The 20,936-nt window shown below is 40.6% G+C and overlaps 1 protein-coding gene across 1 annotated transcript in view; it reads right to left on the reverse strand.

Moving 5' to 3' along the window:
- tanc2b (tetratricopeptide repeat, ankyrin repeat and coiled-coil containing 2b) overlaps window positions 1-20,936 on the reverse strand; it is a 157,492-nt gene that overhangs the window by 104,958 nt on the left and 31,598 nt on the right. The window contains 2 exon segments of the mRNA XM_051939743.1: window positions 1,751-1,930; window positions 8,098-8,169. Coding sequence (XP_051795703.1) covers window positions 1,751-1,871 — 121 coding nt within the window. The 5' untranslated portion in view covers window positions 1,872-1,930; window positions 8,098-8,169.

A 20,936-nucleotide genomic window follows, 5' to 3' on the forward strand; every position in this document is an offset into this window, starting at 1 on the left:
ATTCTGTATGATGTAAAAAAATCACAATCCCCTCCTCATCTTGCTACCAGAAACGGTTAAGGCTGGGCTGTAGCTGAGAGGCTGGTGCACCCTAGTGGCGGCTGGATGGAGCTTTAAAGTCCTTCACACCCACTCTGCTCCTGTGTGGAGGCTGCTCTGATATTGGACGAAGCTGCAGTGTCAATATTTCATTTTTGAAATACGCTAAGCTTTAGCTGTCCACACCGCCCTGTGTACCGAAACCACAGCTCCCCCCCCCCCTCCTCCAACGTTCTGTAATAACAGCAGAGAGAACACGACACACTCATAATCCAGTTAATGAACGGGGGAGACGAGGGGAGGCAATTTTCCACATTCCCTGAATGTCAGAGATGAGTGTGGAAGGAGACGATTAGCGGCGGGAGATGGAAGGCGATAAAGGAGGGCAGAGCCGGCCACAGCTGGCAGTCCATCAGCTGTTCTTGACACCGTCCGTTAGGTGTGACTCTGGTGATTAGCAGAATTAGAAAGAGCGGAGGCTGCAGCACAGCCCCGCTTTACGGTTCTGCAGTAATACAGTAAAGGATTACTGCTTATCAGGGCGAAGCATCTCTCCTCTCCTGTAGGTTTCATAAAATCGGGTTTAATTCGGCGTGTGTGACTCCGATTACTGCCTGCAGCGTACAGTGGAGGGTTAGGGAGGCTGTGTTTGTACAACCCCCGGTAAAAACGATGGAACCACCAGTCTTGGAAGATATTTATTCAGTTTAATTTGGTAGAAAAAAAGCAAAACACAGATTAAAGTCATTTAAAAGCTGACAGTGAACAACCACATTTGGTGATGATTTACCTTCTTTAACACTCATGTTCTGCGGGTCAAAATTGAGCCGTTTTAAAGTTTGAAAATGTGGAGAAAAATACACATTTTCACAGTGAAACTTCTGATGTCCACATTTTCAACATTTTTGAGAAATTTTTGAACATTTTTTGGCGAAAAAAATTGCTAAAAATATTTCTTAAGAACATTCACATAAAAATCAACCAAAATCCAGTGAATTGATGAATTTTTATGTGAATTTTCTTAAAGAAAATATTTGAAGTTTTACTGATATATATGTAATCACTTTAGATATTTTTAAGATTTCTTTGGAAGATTTTGACTCATTTTTTGAACATATTTCCAAGACTTTTCTTGCCAAATTTGGGGGATTTTTTGAAATAAAACTTAAGAGAATTTTCTTCCTGAAGGTTTTTGCAAATTTTCAGAAATTTGTGGATTTTTTTTGCTGAATTTTTGGATTTTTTCAGACAAGGCAACAGTATTTTTGGTGCCTGTAAATGAGGAAAACAGGAAAGTTAATGTAAATTCTTAATCCTGTGCTTTAATCTACCATGCATTTTATTTATTCTGTTGCGTCGGTTTTTAATTGTCGCACTTTTTGTTCATCACGCTGCTGTCTTGACCAGGCTTCCCTTGAAAAAGAGGTTGTTGTATCTCAACGGGACCGACCTGGTTGAACACAGGCTAAATAAAAAAAAAAAAAAAAAAAAAAAAAAGACTTCAGTTTTGTGGCATGTCTGTTATTTGCATTTTCTACAAAATTAAACAACCGAATGAACGTCCTCCAAGACCAGTGATTCCATAATCTTTGCCAGGGGTTGTAGAATGGGGGAGGACAGCTAAACAGCCCCACATCTCTGTCAGTTTTCCTCTATTTGTAGGAGAACGTGACAGCACTGCTCAGCTCCTCCGTCGCTGCAGCATCTTTACCTGTGAGCTTCTTCACTGGCTGCAGCCGGACGCTGATGGTCTGGTGGGTGAGCAGCGGGGAGGAGGGCAGAGAGCGCGACACGCCCTCCATGATGCGAATGTGCTGCATGCCCTCGGTCATGGAGAGCGGGGGCACAGCGTAGTCTCCTTCAAAGACACAGTCGCTGTCTATGCTGCCACCTGCAGGACGGGAGGAGAAAACAACGTGGAGGTGAGAGACGGTTTCCTTAACAACACTAACACTGCTGGGACAAACGCATGATCAGTTCATGCAATGAAAGCAAAGAGATGTAACGGAAGAATCTGACATTTAACTGGTAAAAGACGACATCCGAGTCTATCATCAGTGGACAGGTTTTCAGCTGCATGGGAATGTATCCTGATAAACAGCGAATAAAGCCAGACAGACATATTTAACACAGTCTGGACAAAAACACAACACTTTTTTCATCCACAAAGGCAATGTTTTGGGATATATTTCACATTTATTTGATATATTTACCCCGGTTTAAAAGGCAGGTTATATTTTCTTTTTTAAAATCACTACAATGACACCATTTATCGCAACCAGAAACCGTAAAAACAAAAGCAATTGTGAGATTTTTAACTTGTCACTAACGTTTGAACCACTCATCTGAAAGGTGCCATTCTGTCTGAAAACTCCTCCAAAACAGAGCCTAAAATGGGAATATTTGATCCAAATCTCTTTATTATGCAACCTTTTCATTGAGAATCTAAGATACTAAGAAAATTTTGATACAAACTAAAAAATATGGAGTCTCTTGTACAACTGTGATCGAGAGTCACATGACAAAAATTTGGGTAATTTTCGGCTGAACTGCAGGATATGTTTAAACAGAGACGAGTATGGAAACAAATAAAACATCTAAGTAGTAAAATATTTATAGTTTGTGGAGTAACTGTTATTTTTTTTACAATATTGGGAACACCCTTGGGCACTTGGAAAAATGTTAGAAATGTTGATTCCTTTTTTAAAAAATGTAAGAATTTTTTCTTTTTTCATAATTTATGGCATGGTAATAGATCATATACCGTGCAAAATAAATTTCTTAGTTCTGTTTATTTCTAGTCATGGTTGTGCTGTTTACTGAGGCCCCCCTGTAAGAAAATAATTAACCTTTATGTATCTATTTTTAATGATTTGTGACATTGTAACTGGATCAAACTTCACACAATACATTTCTGGGTTCTCTTTACTTGTAGTCACAGTCGTTCTGTTTCCGTAGAGGTGCAGTGAAAAATGAGCCCACAGTGGGTAAAAATGTGACAGGAGCAATAAAAGAAAGACCCAGAACCTGCCTGGGGTTTAGAGGGTTAACAATATTGAATTTTTTAATTGACTGTCAACGTGAAATCAGAAACTCTCGACAGCCCGACAGCGTTTCCTGCCTTTGTTTTCTTTTTTTTTTTACATTTGCAATGATATGAAACTGAGAAAAGCAACAAAGCCTCACATTTAACGAGCTGGAATGTTTGACATTTTTGCTTGATAAATGACAAACAATTTACTGACTATTGAAACTGCAGCATTTTTCTGCTGAATGACTAATCATTTCAGCTCAGAGTGTTTATTAGGCGGCTACTGTTTTGGATGTCATTGTTTGTTTTTTTTTTCCCAATTTGTTCACCTGCTGCAGAAGCCGTGTGACATTTAGAGATGAGGTAGTACCTCAGCTTAGTCCCTGGATTCTGATATCAGCGCAGCATCGTTATTGAGTGCAACAGGACTGACCCAGAACAGAGAACAGCCCTGAAGGCAACACGTGCAGCTTACATTTACTGTTACAAACTGACCTCACAGTAACACAAAACCCCACAACTTCCATATAATAACGGAGGATTTTCTAACCATCTGAAATGTGTTTAAACAAACTAAAAAAAAATAGCACAGTCATGACCACGAGAGAGCGTTTTAGTTACAAAAAAAGGGGGAAAAAAGCCTCTCACAATGAGCAATAATTACAGACGGAGCATAAACAACCACTCACCATCACTTATCCACCCTCTTCTCCTCTCTTGCTTCAAAAACCACAAATTATGACAACTTAGGTTTTCTTTTTTTTAAATTTTACACATAAACACACACACACACTCGCTGGTGGACAAAAAAACAGCCAGCTGTCTGTAAACACAGCAACATCCATTTTGTGAATCAGTTTTGGCTCAGACTCTCCCATTTCCCTGCAGACGGGAGCTGCAAAACCAACTGGTCAAGCAACAGTCTCGCATCAGATAGCAGCCGCGAAAGTGAGACAAGAAGCCATTATCAGACGGCCGGCCGCGACAAGTCCCCGGGGAAGGGGGCAGAACCGGCCGCCGTAATGCAAATACACCAGCAAAGAAACACTTGGAAGAAACAGCAAACACACACACTCGTCTCTCTGCGGCTGTAGCAGAGCTGGAGTCGGTCCATCCATTCACTGGGGAATGTCACTGCACTGCAAAAGCAAAAACAACAGCCAGAGCAGCGGCTGCATCGACCCTCGCATGGAAATTCTCGGCGTGTATGCAAACTCTGGTGTGAATACCAAAGGGGGAGCTCGGTATTCTGGTGGCGGTTATCTGTAGCTGCGTTTCAACTCCATGTTAATGCGTTGGGAAGCTAAATAAAAACAAACTATTATGCTCTTAAAAACTAATCATCCACCGTAAGAAATCTGTCATGGGTCACCTTAATGCTCTGAACCCTGAGCAGGTTCTGGATGTTTTCAAACAGCATTTTTACCCACTGTGGGCTAGTTTTTCACCATAATATAAAGTCCTGCACCTCTACGGAAACAGAACAACCATGACTACAAGTAAAGCACTCAGAAGTCTTCCATACATGATAATACATAAATAATGCCACAAACCAGAAAAAGGAAAAAACAAAAGTAGAATTTTTTTGCCTATTTGTACTTCAAAAATGTAAGACAAACAGGAATCAGCACAACATTTTTCGTGTGTCTACAGGTGTTATTATGGAAAACTATGGTGACTACGTACTTTTTCTGTTTACGAGGGCCCTTATTATAGCCCTGCTCAAAATAATCGTCATCGGTCGGCAGTGTCGCAGATTAAATGTCGATATATTCTTCATTTCTCATAAAGCAGTAAATGCTGTTAAGTGTCCGAGTTGTGCAGAACAATGCACTTGTGCCTTTTGTCCAAAACACGGAGCTCCGACTCCATTTAGTCCTCACCGCCGTCTTCTCAGTAACGTACAGGAGTTAGCTACAGCCAGGCTGAGAAGTGCAGAGTTTTTTGTTTTTTACAGAATCTACTCTGTCTGTACAGTCACTAAGGCTACGTTCAGACTGCAAGCTCAAGTGACCCAAATCCGATTTTTTTGCCCCTATGCGACCTGTATCTGATCTTTTCATGACAGTCTGAACGACACAGATCTGTTTTTTTCAAATGCGACCCAGGCCACTTGGACATGTGGTCCTAATTCCGATGCTTATCGGATCTTTTGCCATGCGACTTCAGTCTGAACGTCCAGGTCACATTTATCCGACCTATACGTCATTGGTACACGACAAACGTCACTATTCTGCGTTCAAGCAAAACACGTCTTCGAGCTGCAGAAGATTTGTGTCTTGCTGTGAGCGTGTTAAAAAGAGGCGCTCACATATGTAGGTAAAGGTCGCCCTTGTCATTCTAAAATTCTGAAAGAAGTCTGCATCTGTGAAGCCTCTCACATCACCATCCCACCACTCCTGGCTGTGACTCCACACCCACACAGTTCTCTGGACAGACGTTGCTGCCACTGCCCCACAAAACGCCAGGGCCAAAATCCTGGCTCTCTTCCTTCTTGACCTTCTCCTTAAAATGATTAAGTTATAAATATGCTGGCTCCGGCTGGACAACAACTTTAAAATGGCCAGACATGCTCTACTGTTAGCGTCCATGTTTACTTCCGTAAACACTGAACACGCTCTCTGTGTGTCGTTGTTGTGTCCTCTTCTGCGCATGCGGGAACCTTTTGGGTCATGTGACACAGGAGATCACATACAAGTCGCATTTAATGGGAAATGTGAACGAACTCGCAAAAAAAAAAAAAAAAAAAATTCGGATTTCACAAAAAAATCGGAACTGAGCATTAAGCCCTGCAGTCTAAACGTAGCCGAAGTTCTTGCCACATCGATTACAACACAGCTACTAATAGCTTCATGACTGCACCAAGGAGCGTCAAATTTGTACATTTTTATAGAAACTAGTTCGTGCAAATGGTTTATTTATACTAAATTTTTAAAGGCACACACAGAAAAAAAGGATTTTGATGAAATATTGAAATGATCAGCTTAGGTCTGATAAGTTTTCTGAAGCAACGGCACGTCACAGATGAGTAGTTCAAGTACTGTCGGAAAGTTCAAATGTGATTTTTTTTCTTGTTTTTACGCATTCAGTCTCTCATGAATAATTTAATTTTGGTGTTTTTTAAGAAAATAACATGCCGTACACACCCACTGGTGGGTTCTGAGGTTCAGAGGGTTAAAGTAATCAACAGAGATACATGAGTGGGACACAATTAGTAAATGCCATTTCAGGATAGTCTCAAGCAAACAGAAAGCGTGAGTCACCGAAATTAAAAGGTTTATTTCAGGGCAAAGACTGGAGGGGGTGGAGAGAGGCAGCGCCGGCTTCACTTCAGGGTTGAAATCCAGAGAAGGGGAAATTATGGTGTTTTATTTTAGACTTTGATGAGCGACGTGCACAAGGACCACGAATTAAACACAAACACCTGCTCATCAAGGTGTTCCGCTCAAAACATGCACAAGCTACGGGGGGAAATACACAAAATTATAATTGTCCAAAACATTTCCTGCCGAGTTCTGACATTCCTGCTGTTGATAAACATCTCGTGTTGTATGCAGCCTGTTCCCCCAAGAAGCAACTCGGATTTACAGACAAAATTACAAGAATATAAAATTCATGCAGTTCTCTCGCCCGTAAATATAACTTCATTCCCAGCAGTCATAAACTTTTCCGCCATAAAGCGGAGTGAAACGGAGCTCGGTAACAAGGCCTCCATGGGTTCCTTCAGAGGAAACATTAAGGGAGCAGAAATGAAGTCTGGAAAGAGCCGTGAGAGAGGTATTACAGGAAATGAGAAGGTAAAGGTGGGAAAAGAACTGCTTGTTTTCAGCAGCTCGGCTCCTCATTCACACCTCGAGATGCTCAATAATACACCGAAAAAATTCAAAATCTTACCAAATCTATTGTCTTATTTTTAGTCAAAATGTCTCATCCCTCTTGATCTAAGATAAATTCACTGAACACGAGACATTTCAGCAGATGGAGGGACTTTTTTTTAAGACAATGTATCTTAAATATCTTGTTAAGTCAAATAATTTTGAAATTATCTTGTTTTTAGTTGAATTTTACAAGAAAACTCAAAACAAGTTTAACCCTCATGTCAAAAATGACCCCTTTTAAAGTTTGAAGAAGTGGAAAAAATACACATTCTCACAGTGAAACTTCTGATGTCCACATTTTCGGGATATCTTTTAACATTTTTTGGTGGAAAAAAAAGAAATGTTAAAAATATTTCTTAGAATATTCACATAAAAATCAACCAAAATCCAGCGAAATTCGCTGGATTTTGGTTGATTTTTATGTGAATGTTCTTAAAGAAAATTTTACAAGTTTCACTGATATATGTGGAATCACTTTAGATATTTTTAGGATTTTTTGTGAAGATTTTTACTCATTTTTTGAAAATATTTACAAGAATTCTCTTGCCAAATTTGGGGGATTTTTGTAAAATAAAACTTTTAAGGGAAACTTTAAAGGAATTACCGGAATTGGAATTTTCTTCCTGTAGGTTTTGCAAATTTTCAGAAATTTAGTGAATTTTCTGCTGAATTTTTGGATTTTTTTTTTCAGACAAAGAAACAACATTTTTTGGTGCCCGTAAATGACAAAAACTGGAGGGTTAACATCTCAAATTAGGAGGTTACATGAAAGTAAAAATCTATATTTGAGTGAAAAACTGCTTTTTTTTTAGCATCTCTGGCTTAGTTTAAGACACCTAAGCTTGACAATCCTGGTAAAATAGAGCTTAAAATAAGTTTTTCCAGCTAATTTTTAGATCTCAATATTCTAAATATCATATGTTATTTCAAGAAATCTTACCAAGACATTTTTCACTTGATCTACTGACAGATTTTTTCACTTATTTCAAGGTAAAAGTTCTTTGAAATAGGTTTTTTTTCTTGTTTTGAGACGAGCATTTTTTTCTAGTGTTCGCTCTTTGAGCTGCTAAATCATAAACAGGAAAACCAGTTACAGCCGAGATCGATTTTGCAGGACAAGAGTGCAGGTTTGATTTGGGAGTTTCTTACCTTGGCCGATGTGGCTCAGGTGAGGGTCTAGACTGGGCGAGCGGGGGTCTGCCAGGTCCTCGCTCCCGCCATCTGCAGACGAGGAGCAAAAAGAGAAAGACAGGGAGTGAGTTCGGTGGTAGCGGGGCGAGGAGGCGAGCAGCAGCGCCACTTCTTCCTCTCCGATCAGCCAGGTGTGGGACCTGAGGACCCCCAGCAGGCTGCTAACACAAAGCCCCTCCACGCCCTTCCTCCTGGAGCCCAAACTGCCCCGTATGGTGGAGAAGTGGGACCTCGCCGCCAAGGCCCACCTCTTCCTTCTCCCCATGTTTTCTAGTCTTCAGCCTTTCTATCTCTGGGTGCACATGCAGAAAACAGAACAGTTTACATTGCAGCCACTGGTGCACGCAGTCGTGTGATGATGGAGCCACAATCAAAGAGCTCGCTGGGCTCCACGGCTCAACGACTCGCAGTAAAACAGTGGGCGTTTCCCAGGATAGATCCACATACGGCTTAATGATATGAGGATCAATTACGCCCAAGGGAGCAGGCAGGCAGAATTATCCACAGTGGATGGAGCTGAAAAGAAGGGGGTGGTGGAGGGAAGGAGGGAGGGCAGCATCAATGGGCAGCACAGGCAGTGTCACCGGGGGATTGTTTCATAATCCTGTTCAAGTACAGATGGATCTACTGTAAAGCAAGACAGGCCAGCAGAGGAGGTGTGGAACAAACGATTTATGCTCAGAAAAAAAATGATAGAAGCCACATCCCTGCAGAATTAAGTGATCTATTAATACAATCTAAGCTGAGCTGTTTGTGTAAAAACTAGCCTAAGCCGGTGGATTATCAGCGTGTAGATAGATCAAAGATTGCTGCATTAAGGCAGAACGGGCGAGAAGGAGCTTTTATTGCACGGCAAAAAAACAAAACAAAGGATTGTCTATTTTCAATCACAGAAGCTCACCGTCAGCCCAGAAAACCCAAGCAAACACTCAAGCATTATCTCCTCCATCACAGATTCACACACCGTGGGCCAGAAGCCACACGGCGGGCTGGATCGGCTCGCCGGTGGAAAGATCAAGCTCGTCGATGGGCAGATAGAATAGGCTGTGGGGCATGATTGCGTGAGAACTGGGCCAGCCTGAGATTGACACTGATTGTGGACGGGAGTCCTCCGCAGAGGATTATCCAGCTTCCTGACCTGAGCCGCCACATCTGGAGGAGTCACACGTCCAAAATTTCAAAAGTTGCACAAACAAAACATGGAATTTATGAAAAATTTTGCTAAATTTCAACCATTAACAGACAAAAAAAAAAAAAAAAAAAACGCTAACTCGCAGCCTCGGCACCAACAAAGCCACCAAAAACCGCTTCTCACCTTGTATACCTGATGAGGCGTAGCGTCTCGTAAAATCAATGTCGTGAAAATCAATGTGGGCCTTAAAGGCATTAGAGGAGATTTAATTTCCTACGACTTTGAACGTAGCATGCACACATACAACCTCTCCCTCCCCCCCCTCTAACCTCCCCCCTCTTAACATTTACGAAGAAACGCCCCCCTCCAGAAACTTGCGTAGGACTCGTGAAGTTGTCTTTTACGGCTGGGTCCCCCTGGATCTTTATCTGCCATTATGTAAAAAAGATGAGTAAAACAAGTCGCCAGCTAACTACGAAGCTGTACCAAAGCAACACATACAGAAAACACGTAAGTCCAAGGCGTACGTAATCTACGTAACTAGGCCTGAGCCGGAAGATTTTTGATTGACAGGAAAGGGAGCAAACCAAACGCCTCGGTCCGAGCGCGTTGATTGGCTGATGTTTTTCAGGTCCTGCCATGTCCACAGTTATTTTTTTTATTTTTTATTCTTTTAGAGACCATACATACAAGTCCACTAAAGGTCAGTATATTCATTTTATGTGAATCAGACAAATTAAACAACAAAAACATCCTCCATAATGCCTTTAACGATGGCGTGCACGGGCGATGAGCAACGGTTGAACGGCGAGGCATGAAAACATACACATGCAGGCACGAGAGAGTGTGATGCTGAGAGTGGAAAGCTCAATGATACACTGGTATAGAGCGGATCTGATGAGAAGCTAAGGTGACATTTTGAGCCACCTGTTGGTCATTAGACACAGTCAGCAGCTTGAAGTGGAACATCTGGGGCAAGATTACATAACAAGCCTTATTCTGTTCTTATCTGAGGTGATGTTTAATTCAAAAACTACTAAAAGGGACTCCTGATGCTGTGAGGAGCTTTGGTGAGGAAATAAAGAGCAGAAACAAAGCTTATTCATGTTCAGTTATGTTCTACCAACTGCACAACAAATCTGTGCTAAACGTTTGACGTAACCCAGACTTTTATTCACTGTGGGCTCATTTTTCACTGCAATATGAAGTTCTGCACCTCCATGGAAACTGTGCAACTATGGCTAGAAGTACAGGAGGTCCTCGACTTTCTCCGTTAGTCGGAACGCCGGAGAAAATGTAAACAAAGCCGTTCCGTGCATCACAATATCGATCAGTTCTTCACAAAAGTCATGAATACCAACGACTTTCATGCATGTATGAATCATTTTACAAGAAGAGAAAAGAATATGTTCCACTGTTTTTACAACTTGATATAATAATGCCGATGTTCGTTTTTGGACTTATTAGTGAAGTTAAAAGGAATTATTTACATGTATTTATGTTCTTTTATTCTGTTTTTGTTGCAGTTTTCACTCTCAAGAGCCACAGCAGAGAAGTCAAGTTTGCTACGACTCACGATTCATTTTGCACGAGTTTAGCGAGTTAGCTGCAGCTTTTACCATCACCATTTCCTTTGGTTTCTTCATTATGGCTCCCAGCCCAAGTCAGACTCTTCTGAGGGCAGTGCTTTGAAGAAAAGGAAAGCCATCTCCATGGAAGTGAAATTAGATAGAATAAAACTCTGGGAACGGGATTTTTCCGAAGAACTGATCGATATCGTGACGTATGTAACGGCTTTGTTTACATTTTTGCCGGCGTTTCGACTTGTGTTGATCCGTAGGAACAGAACTCTGACATAAGTTGAGGACCGCCTGCAATTATTTTACCAAGAACTTATCAAACTTGTGATCTACACTACCAGTCTTTAGTTTGGACACACCTTCTCATTTAATGGTCTTTATTGATTTTCATGAATGTTTATGTTGCAGATTCTCACTGAAGGCATCAAAACTATGAATGAACACATCTGGAATCATGTAGTAAACAAAAAAGCGTGAAATAAGTCAAAACATGTATTATAATTTAGATTTTTCCAAATAGCCTCCCTTTGCTTTAATTACCGTTTTGCACACTCAGCATTTTCTCTGTGAGCTTCAAGAGGTAGTCACCTGAAATGGTTTCTCTACATGTTCAATTTTTGTGTGAATAAAAGGCAGTTCACAAAGTGTTCCTGAAACATCACCAGAAAGATATTTCACCATGCAGATCCAGCATCTTGTTGACACTTTATCTGTATACTGTTTTTAAACCATGCTGCATTTACTCTATAGTGCTATTGTGTTATATTTTGCTCTTGATGGGCCCAATTTCTGTAATTCATGATCACATTACTAACTTATAGTAGTTAAACACCTGTTTTCCTCATGTTTGCTTTGTTCAGATGCATATGTGTTTAAATTTGGTACTTTGATTACTTTGAGAGCAAAAAGACAAAACAAAAGAGAAAAAAACACCTCTGAAATTCCTTGTATGTGCCAATAAAGCTGATTTTAAGCCCGAGTTTGTCACGTTTCTGCCGTTCATAGCCGAGCTAATCATAATGTTTTGATTGCTCCAGAGTACACAGAATTTCTTTTTTTTTCTTTTTACGGAATCTGCTTAGTGCCAGTTAATTTTTGGTGATTTTTTTTTTTTTTAAAGTGACACACGTTGAATGAAGTGATTTTTAAGAATTGCCATGATTTTAAACTCAGTTTCTCCTGGCTGTGAAAAATGTTGTACTTTAATACATTATTTAAAGCTAAAACACCTTCCAAACCCGCTGGCTGGTTTCAGGGATCAGAGGACTAAATTACTCTGTTACTGAGGTTTTGGAGGAATTCCACACCGCAAATGGAGCTTTACCTCCTTTCTCCTCGCTACTATTTCTCTTCAGCTTCGGGAAATATATCTTTGTGCCTCTTTTATTCGGCACAGAAAGCCTTTATTCTTGGTCGCAGATTGCTCTCTTGTTACCAGCGATCACAGCACAATGTCCTGCCACATAGACCAACGGCCTATTAAGCAGCGAACATGAAAGGGGAGGACCTACGGGTGGCAGAAGACGGAGGGATGTTTTCATTCCAGCCGGAGAGACAAACAGCGGACATCATTCTGGCTCCCTCGCCGAACATCCGTCAACCAATCGCGGGGATGCAACAGCTCCGGATAATCGCCGCTTTGTAACCACATCCTACTCATCTGTGAAATCAAAGCTCGGCTCCGTCCGAAGGTAAAAGGTCACCTCCTAAACCAGAGAAATAATGGTGCACTCGCTCTCGATTCTTCGCAGCTGTAACGCCGCGGCGCCGAGTTGGGATGTCAAAGGAGCAAGCCAATTTCGCACTCGGACAAGGAGCCATTATGGGAGAAGTCAGCGTGACATCTGATAGCGATCCCACGGAGCACGGCGGAGAACTCTGCTATCATTACCGCTCAGACCGACTTTGATGAACCCGACAGCGTTCGTGTCTCAATGTGACCCCTGCTCTAAAATGAGGGTTCTTTTTACAGGTGCTGTCTGAGAGCGATTACTATAAATTGAAGTCGTTTGAGAACACCTTTGGGTGGAGGAAAAATAAAAGCTTCAGGAGAGAGGATTCCACAGAAAAGCCGAGCAACGTTTTTGGGATTTTATCGGCACGCCAGACATCCACAAACTCTGAATGACGACTCTGGAGACGAGCAGGCAGAGCGAATTACAATAAGAAATGGATTTAGTTATTTTTCTGCAGCTGATCAATCAAGTCATCGGCGTAAGAAGCCAACAGACTCGCCACGGAGCGCGATCGATGCCTTTTCTTTCGCTTGAGGGATCCTCCAAAACAACAATAGCCAACAATGGAAAGAGAATGAGATTGCAACTGAGCCGTGTAACTGAGAAACATCCCGGATATTAGGAACCCGGAGAACTGCATCCTTCAGCTCAATGACTTCACTCAGATTCAGTTAGTTTCTGCTTCTACCTTTACTTACTGCCTCTGTGGGACCCTAACGCTGCCAACTAGTCGTCAATCCCAAGTTCCTCGCCAGGAAACAAAGCAGTGCACTAATTAAACGCCGGCTACTGTCCGTGTCACAGCACATTTTTCTCACCATTCATCGAAACAACAAGTTAGAAACACATGAGACGTAAAGTCAGGTGCACTCCGAAGGCAGGATTATCAGTAACCGTTCCAGAGAATTATCCTGGAATCCACGTCTTCCTCGAAAGCCAAACAACCTTAAATCTGAAGCGTCGTGTGAAAACCAATAAAACATCCTGCAGCCCACACAAACAAAAAGCAACGAGCGCTCCATACATCACGTACAGTCGTCCTGCGTGAGTAAGCACATCTCGGATACTTTTCCAGAATAGAGACTGATTTAAAGAGTGTTAAAAAAAAATAAACACAAAACTTGAGAATTGAAAAAAAGGTGAATGCCAAGAAGTGAATCAGTGCAACAATCCTTACTGCCAGAACTGCTGATGTCACCGAGAACATTTAGAGATTTGAGCAAACAGCTTCAAGTGTACGTTTATGCATGCAGAAGCTTTTAAAATTCAAGTTGTTCTGTTTATTTGTATTCATTGACTATTAAACGTCTTTGTCTGACCAACTTTGACTCAAAGACAGACAATCTACAACAACACAAGGGAGGAACTTGGAGGAAATCCTCACATTTGACAAGCCGGAGAAGAAAAAGAAGCAAACATTTGGCTTTTTTGCTGCATAAATTATGTGAGCGATTATAAAACTGCTGTCTACCGAGTGTCTGCCAATCAACTAAATATATAACAGATTAATCAACTATTTTGTCAGTGCTATTTACACAGTCTTATGTAGAAATGCGTCAGCCACGTCAGCCCCAAAACTACATTCCTGTCCAATTAAACTGCATTCTTAATGGCATTTGCTGCAAAGGATCACAACTTAATTTCAAATGGTCATTGATTGTATTACTTTACTGTCCCTAGCAGCCCAGAATAAGAAAGAGAAGCTAACCTAAACTAGATTTTCTAAATCCTAACCACGTAGTGTTGGTGCCTGAAGGAGTGATGATGAAGTTTGAGCTGAAAAAATACTAATCCTCCTCTCCTATTTCTTTATTAACATTCACTTTGGTGAATAATCTCTTAAAAAGGTGAGCATCTTACAATTCCACAAGCTATTTAACACATTTTGTACTGTGGACCAATATCCCTGCAAGATGGGAACGTTCCCACAACACTGGCTAACCTTTGAGTTCTAATAATGTCCAAAAGAAAACATATTAATAAAGAATGTTTGAAGGATATTTATCATTTCAAAAATGTCCATAAGAGATTAAAAGTGAACTAAGACAGAAAGCTTCAACATTCAGAGGATGTTCCATGACAATAAAAGAAGAACGCTGTCAAACTTTAAAAAAAGATGTCAAGACAAATGTGATTTTATAAAACATTCATGTAATTTGATTTATTAATAAAGGTGGAACATTTGGCCTGAAATATTCTGAGGATGTTTCGGGAATGCTGCTGTTGAATGCTGCATAACAATAAACAAACGTCGTCAATGCAACTTAAAAAAAACTTTTTTCAAGAGGTTATCGAGGCATCAGAAGACAAAAAGTGGTTTCACAGAGCGTTCCTGTAATTTGATTTATTAATGAAGGTGGAACATTTTACCTGAAATATTCTGAGGGTGTTTTGGGGATGCTGCTGCTGTTCTTCTATAAAATGTTCCCACAATGTTACATGATAACAAATGAAGAACGTTCTCAATGCAACATTCAGAAAATATTTCAGGGACATTTTTAGAGTTTTAGAGAACTTTAAGAAGAGGACTATGGAATCTGACAGGCTTAAACATTGCAAGAAGTTTGGAGAACCTTCCCAGAACCTTTATTTAACAAAAAAATATATAAATCAAGCTGGAAAGGCTTTTAGACATTCATTTCTTTGACTCTGGGCCGTGTGAAGCTGAAGAATTAAGAAACATTTGGTCTACAGACGCTCAGTATGGACGGCAGCGCCATCATTACCACGCCGCTCCTGTTTTCGATTACAGAACTAATCAATTAATCATCAAATTATCTCTGCCCAGATGCAAAAATCTCCAACAAACCCTCTGCTCCTCAGGTTTGACTTTCATTTAAGCTGTATTTAATCAGATTCACAACAAAGTGGAAGATCTTAATGAATCCCAACGCCGCAGTGTGCCATGCGAGAGCGCAGACATCTGTTCGGCTGTAAAGTCGGTGGACGTCTTCATTAGCATGAGCCTCGGTGGAAAGAAACGCACACATGTGGATCTTCTAGAGGATAGTTTTGGTTTACAGCTGGAACTGGAGGGTTCCGATACCCTACCGACATAAAAAGAACACAAACAACAGGAGCTAAGACGCAGAGAAAACTACGCTTTTACTCTTATATTCTACACTTGTTGGTGCAATGAGGACGTCCTGTCTGATTTGTCTCACTTTTGTCTGCAGCTATATGTACATTAATGGATTAATTTCACATCTAACTTCTAATCCCATCCCTGGAGAATGCTCTCAGAGATCTGGGAGTGATGTAAACCGCTCTGAACACGGATTGAGGACCACCTCCGAGTTCCCAGACTTTTGTTTTGACAAATCACAGGCGAGAGAGGGAAGTGTTGATGGAAACACAGCAGGGTCGCAAAATCATGAAGAGAGAAGACGGAAAATACGCAAATAATACACCAGCAGCCCCATACTGCAGAATTTTGGACACTTGGTATGAAATTTTAGGTATTTAGACAATTTGTTGAACTTAAATAAAACAATCTGAACTGAAAAAAATGTAAAACACCCAAATTACACACGTCACACAACAATCAGCCAGCTTTGTCGGACACATCAAGTCGTGTTTTAATTTGACATGTGCTGAATCTCACTACAATAAACACTTAACTGAAGAGAAAGGTTGAAAGGTGTGACCTTCAGGCTCAAAGATAATTGGAGACGCTGTGTAGGCATAAAAACAGTAACAGCAGCCCAGATTAGATCCCACGTAAAGCAAAAGAACACCCAGTTTTCTCATCAGCAACCACATATCTTAATACTATAGACCTTCATTCTCATTCCCATTAGCCGCCCAGCTAGCACCCACACAGCTCAACATCTTCTAACCCTCTGAAGGAGCTAAACACCGTTAAGTCTGAGAAGCTCGACGTCTGAACCTCGTGGTGATTTCAAAGCCGCACAAAAGGAGGAAGTGAAGCTGAGAGTGAGCTGCTGAGAACTGTTTGTCAGCAGCTGTATTACCTGCAGTGACAGGCCAAAAGACAGCGCTGTCAGCCCTTAAGCAGTCTTCTATTGGAGGAGGACAAACTGCAGCGGTGGTGAAGACTCCCAGCGGAGGGAGGAAGCAGTTATGGACCTTTGTTGTTGTTGTGAGTCTGTGGGGACGGCAGAAAGCAGGTGCGCTGAGTGGGGAAATGAGAAGGTTTCACAAGCCGTTAGCTGTGTTTAGGACGATGCCCGCATCAGCTCTGATTTAATGTGTGCATCCAAGTCTTTTACAAGCAAGAAGGATGGGAAAAAAAAAAAAAAGAAAAAAGAAAGAAAACAGAAAAGCCAGCCAGCGTGCAAGCAAAGAGAGTGTGTGGGTAGTAGACACTTCTGAATGTTTCTAATGCCTACTGCCTGCTGAAGGGAAGAACGCAGCAAAAACTGAATTTAAAACACTACAGCGGCACATCTTCAATACAGAAAACTGGTACTGAATTTCATGCAGTTTTATTTTCTATTTACATACAATGACTCTGCAAGTTCGAGTGGAAAACGATGCAGAGGAAACGGTTCTGTCTGCATATAAAAGCATCACGCGTCCTGATTAGCATTCTGTTTACGGTCTGTGCAACAAAGATCACCACACGGTTCTATTCTCAGGTCTCTAAAGTATGAATCCAAGCCCAGAGAGTACATATTTCAGCTCTAATGTGGGCAAAACACCTCTTTAAAGCTCGCGAAGCCTTAAACAAACAAAGAGTAGTTAATTTCTAAGACGGCAGCGCTGCAGATAACGAATCTCTGCCGTTGCATCCCCGGCTCATTTGCTGCTCCTGCATATTGGTTTACCCGCCGAGAGCCAACTGTAAATCAGCGGCATCTTTCTAATTTACCAAGCAACGGCGGATGCAATAAAAGAAGAAATATCCTCACATCCCCAGTCAGGCCCGGAGCGCTACAGGGGTATCTGTTTGTCCCGTTCTTACATAACCGCTGATTACCCAGAGGCCGTGACAGTTTCTAATGCGGGGCCTTTTTTTAGCTCATACTACTGCCGCTGCTGTTCCCATTCTACCTCACCTGCCTTCCCAACTACAGTATGACCTGCATTACACACCGCAGAGTGGTTATTTTAGACACGTGAGGGGCTAACGGAGGCAGGACAAAAACAAACTAATATTGTGAGCCAAACAGTCTATTGAGATGAAGCCGCACCACCACAGTTTAGGGGTTTATGAAATTGTCTCTGATTTCTTTACATAAAAATCTATATGTTAATACTTCATAAGACAAAGCCCATTATTGAGTAAAATACTGGAATTTCCCTTGTTGACTGCACAATAAAATGTTCTTTCAACCCTCATGTTGTCCTGCAGGTCCAAATTGACCCTTTTTAAAAGTTTGAAAATATGGATTAAAAAAATATTTTTTTACAGTGAAACTGATGTCCACATTTTCAACATTTTTGGGAAATTTTGAAAAACTTTTGGCAGAAAAAAAATGTTAAAAATGTTTAAGAGCATTCACCAAAAAAAAAAAAAAAAAAAAAAAAATCAACCAAAATCCAGCGAACTTCGCTGGAACTTTTTTTTAATCCAAAAATTCAGCAAAAGAAAATCCCCAAATTCATACAAAAAAGCAAAATCTTCAGGAAGAGAATTCCTTAAAAGTTTCCCTTCAATGTGTTATTTCTTTTTTAAGAAAATCCCCAAATGTGGCAAGAAATAAAAATAAAATAAAAATTGTAAATACTTTCAAAAATGAATAAAAATGTTCCAAAAAAATCCTAAAAATATCTCAAGTGATTACATATATATCAGTAAAACTTCTATTTTCTTTAAGAACATTCATTTAAAAAAAAAAAAATTAACCACAATCCAGCGAAATTCACTGGATTTTGGTCGATTTTTGTGTGAATGTTCTTAAAAAAAACATTAACATCTTTTTTTTTTTAACCAAAAAATGTTCAGAAATCTCCCAAAAATGTTAAAAATGTGGAGGTTTTATTCACATTTTCAAACTTTAAAACGGGTCAATTTGACCTGCAGGACGACACGAGGGCTAAACAAATCCTCATTCTTATCCTCAGCACTGTGTTTGAGGTTTCTTCTACTAAAAAAACAGAATAAATAACCTGATATATCATCATCTGACTGTTTCTAGTCCCCTCAAGAGGCCAGCATTGGAGGGTGTTTGTGTGTTTAACTTAAAAACATGACTGTATCGTGGTGTACTTGCCCCCAGCATGACCCGTAATCCTCTCCAACAATGCAAAAAAAGTGTTTCCTTGGCTTAAAATAATACTATCCCTCCTCCCCCACCCTGGCAGAAAAGCCCAAAGCCTCTGACCCCGGCCACCGAGGTATCGCTGGAGGACAGCGAGCAGCACGGCGGTGGCGGCGGGCCAAGGAGGTGACGCATATGTGAGCGGCTGAGTGCGTCAGGCTCTGGCTAACAGCGCCACGACTCAGCAGTGTCCTGGATGGATGGAGGTGTTATGATGGAGGAAGCAGGGAGAGAAAGAGAATGTAACAGAGAGAGTGAGAGGGAAAAAAAGAGAAAGAAAAGAGTGATATGCCCCGACTCCCACACCGCCATCCGACGCTGAGAAAAGCTGTGTCGCAGCGCTGAGTGGGTGGGCTTCATTTTTAAAAAAATAATAAAAATAAAAGCTGGTGAATAAGAGTCTGGAAAAAAAAAAAAAAGAAAGAGAGAGTGAGGCTGCATGAAGCATCTCCTAGCTTCTGTCTGACACACCACTGGGGTTACATCACAGAGCGGAGAAGTGAAAAGCATGCAGCAAAAATAACCAAACGGAAATGGAAGTGTTATGAGGATTTTTGCTTCGGCTGCATTGAGACTGGCGGAGAAAGACATGAGCAGAGGAATGAAACGAAGAAGAAGAAAAAAAAACGGGGTTTGGCTCCTGGTGAGCCTCCAGGCGTGTCGGTGAAGAAAGATGCTTTTGTTTAATCCCCGACAATCACACAGAGATGGACGACAAAAATGCAAAAAAAAAAACCCGCAGTCATCCCACCTGTATCAGCTCCCTCTATTCATCCTCCTCCTGATCTCTCTCCAAATTAAGACAAGCTCCTGTGGTTCATTTTTAATTTAAAATAATCCTCAAACATTAACAGGTTAGGCCAATATGACGATTATCTTTCCAATAGCTCTTGCAGTCTTTAACCCTCGTGTCGTGCTGCAGGATAAATTGACCCGTTTTAAAGTTTGAAAATGTGGAGAAAAAAAACCAAAACATTTTCACAGTGAAGCTTCTGATGGCCACATTTTCAATATTTTTGGGAAATCTTTCAACATTATTGGTGGGAAAAAAGAAATGTTAAAGAACATTCATAAAAAAAATCGATTGATTTTGATTCATTTTTTTATGAATGTTCTAAAAGAAATTATTAGAAGTTTTACTGATAGATATTTAATCATTTTAGATATTTTTAGGATTTTTTGGAAGATTTTCAATCGTTTTTGAAAATATTTCCAAGAATTTTCTTGCCAAATTTGGGGGATTTTTTTAAATGAAACTTTTTAGGGAAGCTTTTAAGGAATTACTGGAATTTTCTTCCTGAAGGTTTTGCACATTTTCAGAAACTGGGGGAATTTTTTTCGCTAAATTTTTGGGTTTTTTTAAGACATGGAAACAATACTTTTTTGTTTCCCGTAAATGAAGACAACAGGAGGGTAAAAATGTCAGGAAATAAAAAAAAATAAAAATAAAATCCTCGTCTTAATGTCTTCAAATGGTTCAACCACCAGCTTATTCAATTTCCATGATGGAAAAAAACCTCAAAGAAACACAATTGTCTTGATTATTGACTTGATTGTCAAAAAAAACAGAGCTAACAACCAGCAAGAGACTGAATTTCTCCACATGCTGAAACTGTGGCATTGTGTTGTAGTAAAAATGAGCGTGGCATCCTTTTTCTAGCTGTTCCAAAACCAAAAACACTGAAGTATAAATGTAAACGGCCAGCATTAGCATGTCCAGCTAACTAGCTTGTAGAGTTGATGCCAATAACAGCTCATTTATTGAAAACGTTCCTTCATCAGGCTGCAGGTTTTTACCATATAAAGCAACAACACAACAACGCATGTTATGTCTGACTCACTCTGAGGACTTCTAACATATAATTTAGCGATTTGAAGATACTATAACGGACTATTAATCCTAATTGAAGCCTTGTTTTAACCGTTTTATGTCTTTTGTTTTTCGAATTCTGCTGCCTGTCTCGGTCAGAAAGCTCTTGCAGATAAATGCTAAATTCAAAAACCAGAACAGGAACACCATGTACAGATGCAGTACTTATCCACAGTAAGGAGGACAGGACACAGACGCTATCACAGACATTCTATGATAAATACACCGTTGTGAGCTGTGCAGGAACTCAGG

The sequence above is a fragment of the Acanthochromis polyacanthus genome, chromosome 19 (genome assembly GCF_021347895.1).
Source record: "Acanthochromis polyacanthus isolate Apoly-LR-REF ecotype Palm Island chromosome 19, KAUST_Apoly_ChrSc, whole genome shotgun sequence".
NCBI classification, from domain to species: domain Eukaryota; kingdom Metazoa; phylum Chordata; class Actinopteri; family Pomacentridae; genus Acanthochromis; species Acanthochromis polyacanthus.